This window comes from Morus notabilis, unplaced genomic scaffold, assembly GCF_000414095.1.
Source record: "Morus notabilis unplaced genomic scaffold, ASM41409v2 Scaffold2667, whole genome shotgun sequence".
Classification (NCBI taxonomy): domain Eukaryota; kingdom Viridiplantae; phylum Streptophyta; class Magnoliopsida; order Rosales; family Moraceae; genus Morus; species Morus notabilis.
The window spans coordinates 1-16,381 of NW_010360268.1; the positions used below are offsets into that span (position 1 = coordinate 1).

At 29.8% G+C, this 16,381-nt stretch overlaps 1 protein-coding gene across 1 annotated transcript; it reads left to right on the forward strand.

Moving 5' to 3' along the window:
- Positions 1-5: 5 nt before the first annotated feature.
- LOC112091236 (cannabidiolic acid synthase-like) lies at positions 6-1,547 on the forward strand (the record flags this gene model as incomplete). The annotated part of the gene is made up of 1 exon (XM_024164297.1): positions 6-1,547. A coding segment is annotated over one exon (1,542 nt), but the record flags the coding sequence as incomplete, so codon positions are not given.
- Between the last annotated feature and the right edge of the window lie 14,834 nt (positions 1,548-16,381).

The window sequence follows — 16,381 nt, forward strand, 5'->3', positions numbered from 1 at the left end:
ACACTCATGAACACTTTCTTCAATGCCTCACCACTCGTATATCCAACCTTACCTCCACTCATGAAACCATTATTTATACTCGAAATGATACGTCGTATTCTACCCTGTTGAATTCCTTCATACATAACCAACGTTTCAATGAATCAACCCCAAAACCTTTCGCTATCATCACACCATTTAATGTCTCCCACATCCAAGTCACTGTTTACTGCTCCCAAAAGCATGGCATGCTAATCAAAGTTCGAAGTGGTGGCCATGATTATGAGGGTCTTTCTTTCGTGTCTAATGAGCCCCCTTTTATCATACTTGAGTTGAGAAACCTAAGCTCGATTAGTGTTGATGTGGAGGGCAAGTCAGCATGGGTTCAAGCTGGAGCTACAGTAGGTGAAGTTTATTATAGGGTTGCCGAGAAAACTGGAAATCTTAGCTTCCCCGCCGGCGTTTGTAGCACAGTCGGTGTTGGTGGACATTTGAGTGCAGGAGGCTACGGGTATTTGGCGCGAAAATATGGGGTTTCAGCTGATAATATTATTGACGCGCAGATAATCGACGCCCAAGGTAGAATTCTTGATAGGAAATCTATGGGGGAAGATTTGTTTTGGGCCATACGTGGTGGTGGAGCAGCAAGCTTCGGAATCGTTGTTGCATGGAAACTTCAACTAGTTCCCGTGCCATCAACGGTGACTGTGTTTAATGTCCAAAGGAATATGGACGACGATGCAACAAAGAAGCTCGTACATCGATGGCAACGGCGCGCCCACAAAGTCGATGACGATCTAACAATCTTCATCAGGTTCGTAACCATGAATTCTACAGATAAGAAGGGGAATAAGAAAATTACGATACAACCTAACTTCTCGGCCACGTTCCTAGGAGGTGTAGATACATTGCTTCAGTTGATGCAGAAGGAGTTTCCTGAGATGGGTTTGGTAAGAGAAGATTGTACCGAAATGAGATATGTCGAATCCTATCTCTATTATACTGGACAGGGAATTGGATCCTTGGATCCTTTACTTGACAGGTCAATTGTGTCCACTGGTTTGTCATATAAAATGAAATCTGACTATGTGAAAGAGCTTATTCCAGATAACGTGGTGGAAGGAATGTTGAGAAGGATGCATGATGAAGAGGTGGGAATGACTACTATTGCTTTTTTTCCTTATGGAGGAAAAATGAACAAGATTTTAGAATCTGCTATCCCATTTCCACACCGAGTCGGAAACCTATTCAACATTCATTACCAAGTGACTTGGAAAGGACCGTCCAACAAACATCTAAGCTGGATAAGAAGACTTTACAATTACATGACCCCGTATGTGTCAAAAAATCCGAGAACTGTATATTTCAACTTTAGAGACCTTGACATTGGGATAAATGAGAAAAGGAGTAACACCACAAGTACCCTTACTCGTATAACAAAAGCAAATATTTGGGGTACTAAATATTTCAAGAATAACTTCAACAAGTTGATTCAGGTGAAGACAAAAGTTGATCCAGCTGATTTTTTTAGAAATGAACAAAGCATTCCTTCTCTTCTTAGCCCTTAAAAGGTGATTAGAGATTATTGTGGATTAAATTAAAACAATAGCTTTCTTACGTTTTCCTTTCCAAATAAAGGTGTCCTTGTTGGGATTGGCATCTGAAAGTATGATATGTAATGAAAGACTTTATTATTATGTAATTGAACAAGATTTTAGAATCTGCGATTCCATTTCCACACCGAGCCGGAAACCTATTCAACATTCATTACCAAGTGACTTGGAAAGGAGCGTCCAACAAACATCTAAGCTGGATAAGAATAATTTACAATTACATGACTCCGTATGTGTCAAAAAATCCGAGAACTGTATATTTCAACTTTAGAGACCTTGACATTGGGATGAATGAGAAAAGGAGTAACACCACAAGTACCCTTACTCGTATAGCAAAAGCAAATATTTGGGGTACTAAATATTTTAAGAATAACTTCAACAAGTTGATTCAGGTGAAGACAAAAGTTGATCCAGCTGATTTTTTTAGAAATGAACAAAGCATTCCTTCTCTTCTTAGCCCTTAAAAGGTGATTAGAGATTATTGTGGATTAAATTAAAACAATAGCTTTCTTATGTTTTCCTTTCCAAATAAAGGTGTCCATGGGATTGGCGTCTTGAAAGTATGATATGTAATAAAAGACTTTATTATTATGTAATAAAATTCATTATAGTGTGCATGTATCATTGAATGTTTTATGAATATCATTGAAAATTTTACGATTATTTATGTGATCTTAAATATTTTGTATAAATATTACATATATACTAGTGGATAACATTTAAGGATAATAATCAAAATAAGTCCATAATGGATTTGATTAAAGTTTGAAATCTTTAATCAAGAACATTAATAATAAATGTCATTTCCATTAATAATGTAACAAGCTTATCCGCATCATAAATATGGAGAGATATTGAATGAGTATATTTTACATAATGTAATTATGTAGGACTGGGACAAAACACAAATTGAAGTTCTAATAATTTTCCGTTAAGAACGGAAATATGAATCGAGTCTACCAATAGTCATATATAGAACAATCTCAATCCTGAATTATTAACAGCCTCATATTTATGGAATTGTGTTTTTTAACTTACTCGATACGGATTTTGAGACACCTAAATCCTATTCCTTGCATCTTGGAGACATGATTAAAGAGGTAGTCAGAATGTTAAAATACAAGATGGAACCTATTCCTTAAGACATTAGTAGATAAATAATTTTCTTGCCTTATTGATTCGGTACTTGAATTAGTAGGAGCTCCAATTCATGAACTCGTTTCATACAATCACTATCAATTAAGAATCAATGGTACTCAACAATAAAGAGATAATTAGAGAGGTTAATGAATTTCACCTAACTCTAATTATGAATTATTTATTAAAGATTAATCTATATATAATGGCTATATCAAATGGACATTCTACAGATATAATTTTTTATAACATTGAGAGTACAATTCCAAGTTTATAGTGGAGTAATTTTAGAATTCATTGATTAATTTATTAATTCATTAAAGAGCTTGATATAATTATTAATTTTAGGGAGAAAGAGGAAAATAGGCCAAAATTTGAGATGAATTAAAATTAATAAGCCAATAGTTTACATAAGTTAATAAATAGGCCAAATTACTGTTTTCGTCCATAACTTGTTTGGTTATGAACCATAACTTGACAAGTTATTCACGGTTTTTGTCCATAACTTGTCTGGCTATGAACCATCACTTGACAAGTTTATCCATAATTTATCTAGTTATGAACCATAACTTGACAAGTTATGGCCTATTAATTTCTATAACTAAAAATTGGTCTATATACTTTCTTAAACTTTTCATATTAGCCTATTTTCTACTATTTCCGTTAATTTTATTAGAGCTTGATATTATAGGTTTCATAAGTTCTCGCGTCATCGTTATAATTTTTGCTTGACATAAAGGTTATTATGGTAATTTAAAATTATAAAATTTTAAACTAAATCACTCAATAAATTAATTATGAATTAAATAATACGATTATTTAATTAAATAAAGTTTGAAATTATCTCTTCCAATGCCGCATGATAGGCGTCATCGAGACAGTATCTTTAGAAGTCTGAACTACTAGAAGATAACTAGATTTGATGAAGTGTCTCTTCCAAATTTGATTAAGTAGGAGTCTGGGATTACTAGATTTGATGAAAATATCTTTAGAAGATAACTGTCGGTCATTATTGAGGAGTCTGGGATCGAATTTATAAATAGAGGTGAGGAGAAAATGAACAAAATTTTAGTCTTCTAATAAGTCGTTGTCACACCAGATCTTAGAGCCACAAAATCAAAGCCACGATCAGCGACGAGGATCTCACCGGGTTGTCCATAGCTTTTCCGATAAGGAATAGCACAGATCAAGCAAACGCCAATTTGATGCTTCTCACAGATCTGAAATCTGAGTTTTTTCATTGATTTTTGTGATTTTTATGATATCTGAGATCTGAGTTTGGATTTTTTTGGGTGATATTTGTAGTTTCTAAGATATGAATTTTTGGTGGATTTTTTGTGTGTGTAAATTTGAGATCTATGATTTTTGTGAATTTGATAAATATTGTCTTTACCATTGAATTTAATTCTCAATTCAGTAAATACCATATTTACCGGTGAATGCAGTATTTAACGGTTGCAAGAGTCGATGGCCAGATTTTCAAATAAATATGATATGTATGATACTTATCAATCGCCGGAGCATATCATCGGATTTTCAGATAACTATGGTAAACGTGGTATGCACCAATAAATATGATATTTACTAATAAATATGGTATTTACAAATTGCTGAAGCAGGTCGTCGGATTTCTAAATAAATATAGTAAATATGGTATTTATAAGTAAATACAATATTTATCGATAAATACGGTATTTACTCACCCTCGGAGTTAGTCGTAAGCGATGGCCGCTGGTCATCAGAGGTGGCCACCGATCGCCGGCCACGGGCCATGGTACACTTTACTAGAGGGAAAAGGAGAGAGAGACAAGAAAGATGCTTAAGAGTATTTTTAGAATTTTAATAATATTTAAAACTTAAAATATCAAATTATACTATAATATTCTACTATTTAAAAAATAAAGGTTAGAATTTACTAAACAACCTACCACATATGCTATTTTTCCCTTCTCCCCATATTTGGGTTTATATCTTCCTATATAAAAGGGGAAAAAAAAAAGATCTACCTATTTAAAGAAAAATCAGATCTTGAGGGGTTATTGCAAGACTTTTTCGATCACTTATTGCAAGATTTTTGTATTTTTGTATTTTTAGTTTTTGATCAATTTAGGTTTTGTAAAACCGTAAAAAAATGTCGCAATGAACCCTATAATATATTTTGTGGAATTATTTTTAAACCCTATGTGTTATGTGCTTATTTTATGGTGATTAAGAAGATATAAGGTCGTCTTTAATCTATGTGCATTCTAACGAATGTACAATTTGTAGACAAATTTCATACAATGAAAATAATTGCAGCTAAAATAGGAAAAAGAAAAAATAATAATATTGAATTTTTTGATGGAATAAAACGTTAAAAATGTAATTAGAGTAGTGAAAGCAGTTCTGGAAGAAGTTTTGGTGAAATTACATTCCGAGGTCGGGGAGATTAGATGACTTGTTTTCTGATCAACCATCGTCTAATGTTATTATTAACTACAATTTATGTGGTTAAATATCCTTAATAACAAAACCAAAAAAAAAAAAAAAAAAACAAGTCTTTGTTTTTCTAATTTTTTTTGTCGATAGACCTAATCCGTGTGCTGATTTGACGTCACATTTCACTAATATTTATCCAAAAGGTATATTACACATTTAATAATAAGTAATTTAAAAACCACAAAATTAATTTTCAATTAAATCAAACATATAAATATAGAGAAGAGCTTTGTTCTTCAATCTGGGCCAAATTGTTTGGAATTGGGTTCACCTTATTGTGCGTTTCTATTTATACACCCATCTTTAATCCTCACACACTCGTACTAAATACTCTCTCCAGATTATTTTAAAATGACGAATTTAGTTTTTACATACCCTTATTATTTCAAAGTTATCAATAGCTAATTTGATAAGATTAATAATTTTGTACACCCACAATCTCATATTAATTCTTTACATTTTTCTATCTCTCTATTTTTTTCTATTTGAAATTTTACGCATGAATCGGTTTTTCATTCATAAAGAAAATTTGCTATTACCATTTAGAAGAATAAAGGACATTTACTATAGAAAATTTATATTACACTTCTAAATAGCAACATCAAAAAAATGTAAATTTACTCTTATAAATTTTTCTACAGTTAATCTCCTTTATTTTCTAACAAATGTAATAATCTTTATGTTTGAGAAAATGCTTCGTGCCTAGAACTTCAACAAGAAAAAGTGAAACAATAGTACAAAAGTAAAGAATTAAAATGAAATGGTGGGTGTAAAGAGAAAATTAGAATGATCAAGAATTAATAATCTTACAAAACTAGTTAAGTAATTTTGAAATAAAAGGGGTGCAAATTTAATAATATGAAGTGTGTATCTGCAAGGAGATATTGTAGAGATTGAAAATAGGTGTGAGAATAAAACCATCCCACCTTATTTCGGAATGGGGAGAAAGCCTCGCTATTTTATTGTTCTGTCTCTTGTGTTGAAATGCTAAACATTTGTTATGACAAGTTTCGAGTCTTATAATAAGGATGTTAAAGGCGGAGATTGTTCGGAATTTTGTAAAAGAATGTTTTTAGTCCGAGGTTGCCTTCATTTGATTTTCGGAGATTTTATGGCAACTTTCCTTTATTGTACAGGTCAAAATATTTTCTCCTGTCTGGCCGAATTGCGTTAAGGAAAGTCATGTTTCCTAATCCATGCAGACATGGTGGAACAATTAAGGAAAATCTTGTTTCATGATCAGGTTTGATAAATTGAAGTATTTACAGTAAGTTTAGTTTGTGATTAATTTTTCTGATTTGCAAGTCCAAATTAGAAAACTTCTGTGTCACACATGATTGTGCTGACTCCCTTGATTTATTTCAAGTTTGTCTTCTTTAAAAGTCAAAAATTTGTTTAGGGACTTGCTTGATTAAACTTACCCGATTTTCATAATCAACTATACTCTTAAGTACATCAATTTTGGAAATTTTTCATGTTGCATATTCGGATTTAATGAGCGTTTATTCGATTCATATCAAAGAAATTCTAGTGTCCTTTTAATACAGATTTTGTGCCTCAGATAGCAAGATTTAGCCCATTCTTCAGAATTAAGTCTCTATTGAGAATCAGAAATCCGTTAGGACATACAAAGTCAAAAGCGCAAAGTAAGGCATATTCAAATATTACAAAGAAGCAACATATTTTGAGTAATTTGTGCGGTTTTGGAGCCAATTTTGAGCAGCATATTCGTAGAGGACTTGCACTGTAAGACCCTTCAGCGTAGGGAGTATTTCTGACGTGAATATTGTTGTGATTGTTTATTATTAGAGTGTTTTCTTCTTCGTTTTTTAAGGGAAATTTGTATTCAAATAGAAACATATGACCAAACGGCACAATATAAGAGAGAAAACTAGAGGTATGTTATAACTTAACCATTTAGTCTCAAACCTGTGTGTATAGAAAACTGATCGGCAGTAGGTAAGGGTGACGAAAGAGGAGTCCACTTGGAGTAGGTGAGGATACCAAAGATGAGTGGTTTTTCTGAATAAGTTGGTTGGACCGAAGGTGAGCCATACAATCCGGGAACTTATAAAAAGGGAAGCTTCACGAGTTTTGGAGTGCTGGAGTGTTTAGGATACATCTCATAATTCCAAGAAAAGCCAAAAAAATATCCCCTTAGTTTTACCTAAATACAACTTTTGTTTTTGGGTTTTCTACATGGTTCATGTGTTCTGAACAATAATTCATGATTTTTGAAATTTAAATTTTTTATAAGAGAAAAACATTATAACGACCCACGAACCATTGTCGAAACAAACGGAGCATAAAATCCAACAAGTATCCGAGCACAAATTTGGACAAATTTGGGGTGTTTAGAAACTTGTATAGCCGAGCACAAATGTGGATAATATATGGGATATTCAAAGATAAAATTAGCCATTCTAAAACATTAAATTAAAAAAGTAAAAAGAATGGATACTTTTTGTCTGCTTTGAAAAATAAAAAGGATACTTTTTGTATGTTTTAAAAATTAAAGATAAAAGTTGTATTTAAATAAAACTAAGGGGATCTTTTTGAATTTTCTCCCTGTGAAATATACATTTCTTTTATTTCGGCCTTCTCACATTTACTTTTAGCGGGCTAAGTGTCCTAACATTTATGATATTTAAGTTTATTAATTGATTTGACCATCAAAGAGGCTAACCACAGTAGAAGTTAGAATTGATCACAAGTACGGATATTATTGTAACATCCCACTTTATATTTCAATAAATAAAGTACTTTTATAATGAAGAAATTACAATAAAATATAATACAAAAGCTAATATTGACGTTCCCGTACAACTCGATGTTTTCGTACATGCCAATCTCATGCTCTAGCGTTGTAGTGACACATAATTACAACTATAAGTAAGAAGATGATGATAGCTAAAAAAATAAAGTTTATAGCTATTAAGAAAGTATCATCATAAAAATTAAGAAGAAAGAGATTGTTGAGGAACATTATTAAAAAGTGAAATTTATGGATGAACATGAGGTTATAAAACTCAATTATTTACAAAGTAAAATCTAACCGTTTTTTACCGTTGGGATCAGTGATAGGACGCTTTTTGCTCTTATTATCTGTTAGGAATAATTTTCTGACTGTTTGAAGAAAATAACTGTCAGAACAATATTTGAACGATTTTACCCTTGGTTAATATGTTGAGGAAAATATAATTAGAGATATTAATCGATGTTTGAAACTATAGACAATTATGGAGAAGGCCATAAGGAATAATAGTAAAGTTAAAATTCAATTTTGATAGTCTGATGTACTAGTTTTAAGAAAATGACATTTTGAGAATAAATAATTATGGGATGAGATGACTTGATAAAATTTGATAGAAAATTTGCTACCCTCGAGTGCAAGTGAAGAATTATGATGAAGAAATCAAAAGTAAAAAATGATGAATATAAGGGATAGAAATTGAAGTTTCATTATTGGGGCCAAAAAGTAGCAGGCCGATAAAATAGTGCCTAGCCCAAATAAAAAATAAGAAAAAAGAGAGATGAGAAGGGAGTGTCTGCAAGGAGAAGAAGGTTATGTATGAATTATTATAAAAATATAATATTTTAATCAAAAGTTACTATTTACAAATAATATTTTTTTATGCATAGTAACGTCTGCAAAGTATCCTAGAATTTTCTTATATATAAGCCTTCAGAATTCATTATTCATTATCCCATAATATCAGAAACGAAATTCTTTCTCTCTTCCTCTATCTAAAAGACTTTTTCTTAGTGGAGATTCTAGCCCTAATCTTGGAGGTTCCGAGTTCTGCTGATAAGGTATGAGTTATAAACTCGTTACTATTTACGCTATATAGTTTTTTTATGGTACTGCTTGGGTAAATAATCTAGGTTAATCCATTATAAGTCGTTAAGCCATCAGATATGCATCAAAAACTGTTTGTTCTGCATACTTTTTTAATCTGATTTGATTTTGACAAAAACCAAGAGTCAGAAAACTGTTTCTACCGGTAGGACGACCTGTCGAAAAAATCCCCCATATGTCAATGTAAATTTAAAAAAGAATTAATTATGTTGCATATACAAAAAAAGAAAACTATGTTTTATAAAAAAGAAAAAAGAAAAAACTATGTTCAAATAAAAGCCCGTTTCAGAATGTTTTGACAAAGGTTATATATTTTTTAAAAGGGACCTTATCCTGTAAACCAGGCCTACCAGTACAGTCGGTTTCTAACCGTTAGATTTGGTCAAAATTATATCATATTAAAAAAGTTACAGAATAGGCAACTTCTGATACAGATTTGATGACTGAAGAGTAAAGATCAACCGGTAGCTAATTTTTTCCAATCCTACTAAAAAAAACTCCCTTGTTAAAATAGTATTTTTTGATCATAAGTATCGGTAGGAATTCATGATTTTTAAGTGTTAAAAAAAAGATTGAAGTTTCTTTGGTAGTTCTTGCAAAACTAGGACTGCTGGTGTTCTCTACTTTTCAACCAGTAAGGAGGGACTACTGAAAAAACTTCCAAAAATGGGAAGCAAGAGTTAGGAAAAGCAACTAAAATAACATTAGATTGAAAATCACATTAGATTGAAAAAATATGCAGAATAGACATGTTTTTATACAGATCTAACGGTTGAAAAATAGAAAACACCAGTAGTCCCTTTTTTACAAGGACTACAAGAGAAACAGCTTTTAAAAATAACAAAATCCGAATCTCAACTTAAGTTTTTACTATAGTGTTTTTTTCTAAAAAATTTAAATTTAACTTTTTATACTATTAATATTTTTTTTCATATAAATTTAGTTTTCGACTCTAGTGCTCAACGTTAATAAATAAAGAAAACTATGATTTAAATTATTTGTAATATTTAATAGATATCCCTTAATAATTATTGTCCGTCGCATTACTTCCTATCCAATTTTGCGTCAAAAACAGTATTCCTCTTTTTCCATAGATACCAAATAAAAAACTTACGACCAAGCAATAATTAGTCAATAATATGATGTTTTCTTATTTAATTATTTATCATTGCCGGTGTGTTAGATTTGTTAGACATCACTTTCTGAGCATTATTGTTTTTTTTTTGTGCGCCATTTTATAAATCATACATGAGTAGCTACGGCATGATTTAAAATTAACGAGCACATTGACTAAATAAGGGTCATATTTGAAAAAAATTAATAATAATAGTTTGAAGAGCTGCACAAAAAATATTTTTAAATTAGAACACATTTCAGAAAATTAATATTAATAGATCCCATTACGGAGAAAAGAAAATAGGTCTTACGCTATAAAAAGGAGAATTGTTGGCAGGAGGGATATTGATAAGAACCACAATAGATTTGACCAGAAAAATAGAGAAATAGATTTTGATAGAGAAGTGGAGAACAAAAATGAAAGGCTTTCCCCTCCCTCTTTTGATTATAAACTACTAATAACTAGCTTATTGTATTTCTTTATTCTTTCTAAATTCTAAATTCAAGAACCAACCATTGTATTGAATCACAAATAAAAACGGAGAATACACTCGATAATTTGTAATGTAGTACAACTGATATTTGATAGAAATATTAGTATTGTATAAAGTCGACGAATGAGATGAGTTCATTTTAAAATTTATAGATGAGCAAATGGCAAAAAAGAAAACATTTATTTCCCTTCTATATCTTGCATCTATAGTATTTTTGCCTTGGTGGATCTCTCTCTCATTTACATTTAATAAAAGTCTGGAATCTTGGGTTAATAATTGGTGGAATACTAGGCCCTCCGAAATTCTTTTGAACGATATTCAAGAAAAGAGTATTCTAAAAAAATTCATAGAATTAGAGGAACTCTCCCTCTTCGACGAAATGCTAAAGGCTTCACGTCGGAGTCTACAACGAAACGATCCAATGGTTCAAGATGCACAATGAGGTTCGCATCCATACAATTTTACATTTCTCAACAAATATAATTTCTTGCATTATTCTAAGTGTTTTTGCTCTTGTCTTCAAGAATTTCTATATAATTTAAGTGACACAATAAAGATTTTTTCTATTCTTTTATTAACCGATTTTTGTATAGGATTCCATTTGCCCTATGGTTGGGAACTAATGATTGGCTCTATCGATAAAGACTTTGGATTTGCTCATAATGATCAAATTATATCCAGTGTTGTTTCTACTTTTTTAGTCATTTTAGATACAATTTTTACATATTAGATTTCTCATTTTTTAAATCGTGTATCTCCGTTACTTTTAAAAAATGATCGACAGATCCAATTATAATGTTTGTTACTTTTGATAGACAGAAAGCTTCTTTGATTTGAACTCGCCCAATCATATTATTACAATTATATTGATAATTATCATATTATTAATTACGATATTACAACTATATTATATTTTATTATTATAATGATATTATATATAATAAGATTGTAATTTATTATATATAATATATATAATATATTATAATATTTAATATAATAGAATTAATATGTAATTGTATTGTAATATATTCTTTCTCATAGTGCTGTCATAATAAATATAATATAATAATATATTATGTTAGCAATTATAATAATGTATTATATTGTAATATATAATTATTGCTATTATTGCTATTATAATTATTAATATAATTATAACATTAATAATTATATTGTTCAAGGATAATTATGGAAAAGAAAGTGGAAAAAGTTTGGAATGACCATTCATCTCATATGAAAAAGGAATGATGATTCACCCATATAATGTAAAAGTCATTCAACTTTAAATGGTCATTCTTTTTCCTAAAGTAACCAAACATAAGAATGAAGGTTTTTTCTTTTTCATTCCTTTCCCCCAAATAATGAAGTTATTTTTTTTGTTCCTTTCCATTCTCCCAAATAACAAACAATACAATGAAATAAAAAAAAATTAAAGAAAATAATAATAATAATAATAATAGGGCCACACACCGTCTATGTAACACTAAAGTAGAGTTTAAAAAACTAATCATATTCAATCTTGCTGAAAAAAAAAAAGAATAAACAAAAGGGCAACTCTAATTCCTTCTCAAGAGTGAAAACGGACCCTAAATGAAATATGGAAACTTAAAGTAATTTATCCATGGTATGGCCTAAAATAGAGTGTAGGTAGTCCTTTAAATTAAAAGAAAATGATTTTTTTACCCTTTAAAAGAAATTATTAACAAATAGAAAAATATACAATATAGTAATTAAATAAATAATTATCATCTATTCTCTCAACTCCCCCTCTCTCCTACCAAATAACATAAAGGATTATTATAATCCTCTCCATCTTTGATCACATTCTCTGTCCCTCCAACTCTTTCCATTCTTCCTTATCCATCCCACCTACCAAACGGAGCCTTATTTTTCAGCCATCAAATCTGTATCAGATTATGTTTGTTTTGCATACTTTTTCAATTTAATTTGATTTTGACAAAATCAAACGGTCAAAAATTGAAACTACACGTATGACGAACTACAGGAGAAACTCCATATATTATTTATTTATAGGTTTATGGTCTCAAACAATCTGAAAATTTGTTTGGGTTGATAAATTTTGTGTGCAATCTAAATAAAAAAAACAAAAAGGATAAGAACAATCTTCATACAACAAATCGCAAGGAAAATTTAACATACATCCATGTTTTTTTTTTTTTGGAATAGTGATTGGAAGATAGATATTTGGGTTTTGCTATAGATTTTTGAAATAGAAAAATCTTATAAGTTAGTAATATGATATGTTGAGTGCGTGGAGAGAAAAAAGATCATCTGTATTAGTTTTCTTTTGCAATAAAATCTAATCATATAAATAAATCTATTGTCGTTTTTTGTCATTTTATTGAAGGGTCATTTTATAATTAGAAATTTTTAATTTAAGAGGGGAGTGAAGAGTAAAAAATAGTATGCGTATAAAACCACTATTTTATAAATCATACAAGCTACTGCATGATTTTAAAATTAAGGAGCTCATTGACTAAATAATTCTTTCAGTAAAAAAAAAGGTCATATTTGAAAAAAGAAAAAAAATTAATAGTTTGAAGAGCTGCACAAAAAATATTTTTTAAATTAGAACACATTTCAGAAAATTAATCTTAAGAGACCAGCGATATTTAGTCAAACAATACGATGCTCTCTTATTTAATTATTTAAGAGACCAGCGATATCATGTGCGCCATTAAATAATTATTTAATTATTTAAAAAAAAGTATGCGTATAAAACCACTATTTTATAAATCATACAAGCTACTGCCTGATTTTAAAATTAACGAGCTCATTGACTAAATACGGGTCATATTTGAAAAAAATTAATAATAATACTTTGAAGAGCTGCACAAAAAATATATTTTAAATTAGAATACATTTCAGAAAATTAATCTTAATAGACCATTACAGAGAAAAAAAAAACGGTCTTACGCTATAAAAAGGAGAATTGTTGGGAGGGATATTGATAAGAACCACAATAGATTTGACGAGAAAAATAGAGAAATAGATATTGAAATTGCTATTGATACAGAAGTGGAGAGCATAACAAACCATTAACCACTAACCATTTATTACATTGAATCAGTGGAATCAACATTAACACAACAAAAAGAGAGAAAAATTGTTAATTAGATGGGATTCGGTAGTTTGCTCCGATCAGGCAAGACCTTTGTGTTTGGTTGGTGGACATATTTGTCTTTCTGTTTCTTCTTTTTATCAAGTTAAGGGTCTTTCACGTCTGAATTTGTAATTATGTAATTATTTTAAAAAAAGTATGCGTATAAAACCACTATTTTATAAATCATACAAGCTCCTGCCTGATTTTAAAATTAACGAGCTCATTAACTAAATATGGGTCATATTTGAAAAAAATTAATAATAATACTTTGAAGAGCTGCACAAAAAATATTTTTTTAAATTAGAACACATTTCAGAAAATTAATCTTAAGAAACCAGCGATATTTAGTCAAACAAGACGATGCTCTCTTATTTAATTATTTAAGAGACCAGCGATATCATGTGCGCCATTAAATAATTATTTAATTATTTAAAAAAAAGTATGCGTATAAAACCACTATTTTATAAATCATACAAGCTACTGCCTGATTTTAAAATTAACGAGCTCATTGACTAAATAGTCAAACAATACGATGCTCTCTTATTTAATTATTTAAGAGACCAGCGATATCATGTGCGCCATTAAATAATTATGTAATTATGTAATTATTTTAAAAAAAGTATGCGTATAAAACCACTATTTTATAAATCATACAAGCTCCTGCCTGATTTTAAAATTAACGAGCTCATTAACTAAATATGGGTCATATTTGAAAAAAATTAATAATAATACTTTGAAGAGCTGCACAAAAAATATTTTTTTAAATTAGAACACATTTCAGAAAATTAATCTTAAGAGACCAGCGATATTTAGTCAAACAAGACGATGCTCTCTTATTTAATTATTTAAGAGACCAGCGATATCATGTGCGCCATTAAATAATTATGTAATTATTTAATTATTTAAAAAAAGTATTCGTATAAAACCACTATTTTATAAATCATACAAGCTACTGCCTGATTTTAAAATTAACGAGCTCATTGACTAAATACGGGTCATATTTGAAAAAAATTAATAATAATACTTTGAAGAGCTGCACAAAAAATATATTTTAAATTAGAATACATTTCAGAAAATTAATCTTAATAGACCATTACAGAGAAAAAAAAAACGGTCTTACGCTATAAAAAGGAGAATTGTTGGAAGGAGGGATATTGATAAGAACCACAATAGATTTGACGAGAAAAATAGAGAAATAGATATAGAAATTGCTATTGATACAGAAATGGAGAACTACAATGGTTGAAAGGCTTTCAAAAGGCCTATCTCTCTCGCAATAGAGGAAAGCTCTAACCCAACTCTTAATTTCTCCGCCCTCTTTTGCTTATATACTACTAATAACTAGCTTAACAAGCATAACAAACTAATTATAATAACAAACCATTAACCACTAACCATTTATTACATTGATATCTAATTACTAACACAATTCTATCAGACATCACATTGTAATACGATATATGTCAAAAAGTCTTTTGAATCAGTGGAATCAACATTAACACACAAAAAAAGAGAGAAAAATTGTTAATTAGATGGGATTCGGTAGTTTGCTCCGCTCAGGCAAGACCTTTGTGTTTGGTTGGTGGACATATTTGTCTTTCTCTTTCTTCTTTTTATCAAGTTAAGGGTCTTTCACGTCTGAATTAGTATTTGTATTGCTCTGATTTGAAATGCAATTTTCGTTATTAAAAAAAAAAATCAGTAAAGGTTCCCTATTAAACACCAAATTTGCTATCAATATGAAAGGTGGAGAAATGTATATAGCAAAACACCAAATAGACTTTAAGAAGAAAATAAATTAAAATGAAAATGAAACCACGTAATTCATATTTTTTATATTCGTTTTGCACAGTTTTAACTGTCAAATAACAAACAATACAACGAAATCAAAGAAAGTAAAGAAACTAAGAATAATAGGACCACGCACCGTCTAAATATAACACTAAAGTAGAGTTTATCCATAGCCTGGTCACAATGAAGCTTTTTAGCTTGTTGAGAAACCTTCTTTCTTTTTGTAGGATTCTCTTTCTTTCTAGTGTTGCATTCTCCAATATATTATATTTTATTTGTAGGTTTATGGACTCAAACAATCTGAAAATTCGTTTGGGTTGATAATTTTTTGTGTTCAATCTAAACTCTGAAGAATTGTTTTTTTCTTTTCTTTTTCTTGTTTTAGCAGAATGTTTAAAAGTACTTGTTACTAACTCCTAAATAATTTTTCGCTTAATTACACGTCTGTTGATTACCGTTACTTCATGTGCAATTCTGCTATCAAAACACTAATTGCACTCTCTAGATATGTTAGCATATCTTATAGCAACTCTAACCATGCTAGCTATTTCATGTTTTTAGTCAAAATGACTAATGATTTAGTTAGAATTTAATTTTTCTCCACCCCAACCATTAACTAAATGGTTAACTATTTTGGAGAATTCATTTCACACTAACTAAATATAGCTAGTAAAAAAGGACTAACCATATCATTTTTTGTATTATTTTGTTCTTTCAAATCATAATAAAGGTTCTTTTTAAATTAAATAAAGTTATTTATATTTTTAAACTCAATAAATATTAAGATAAT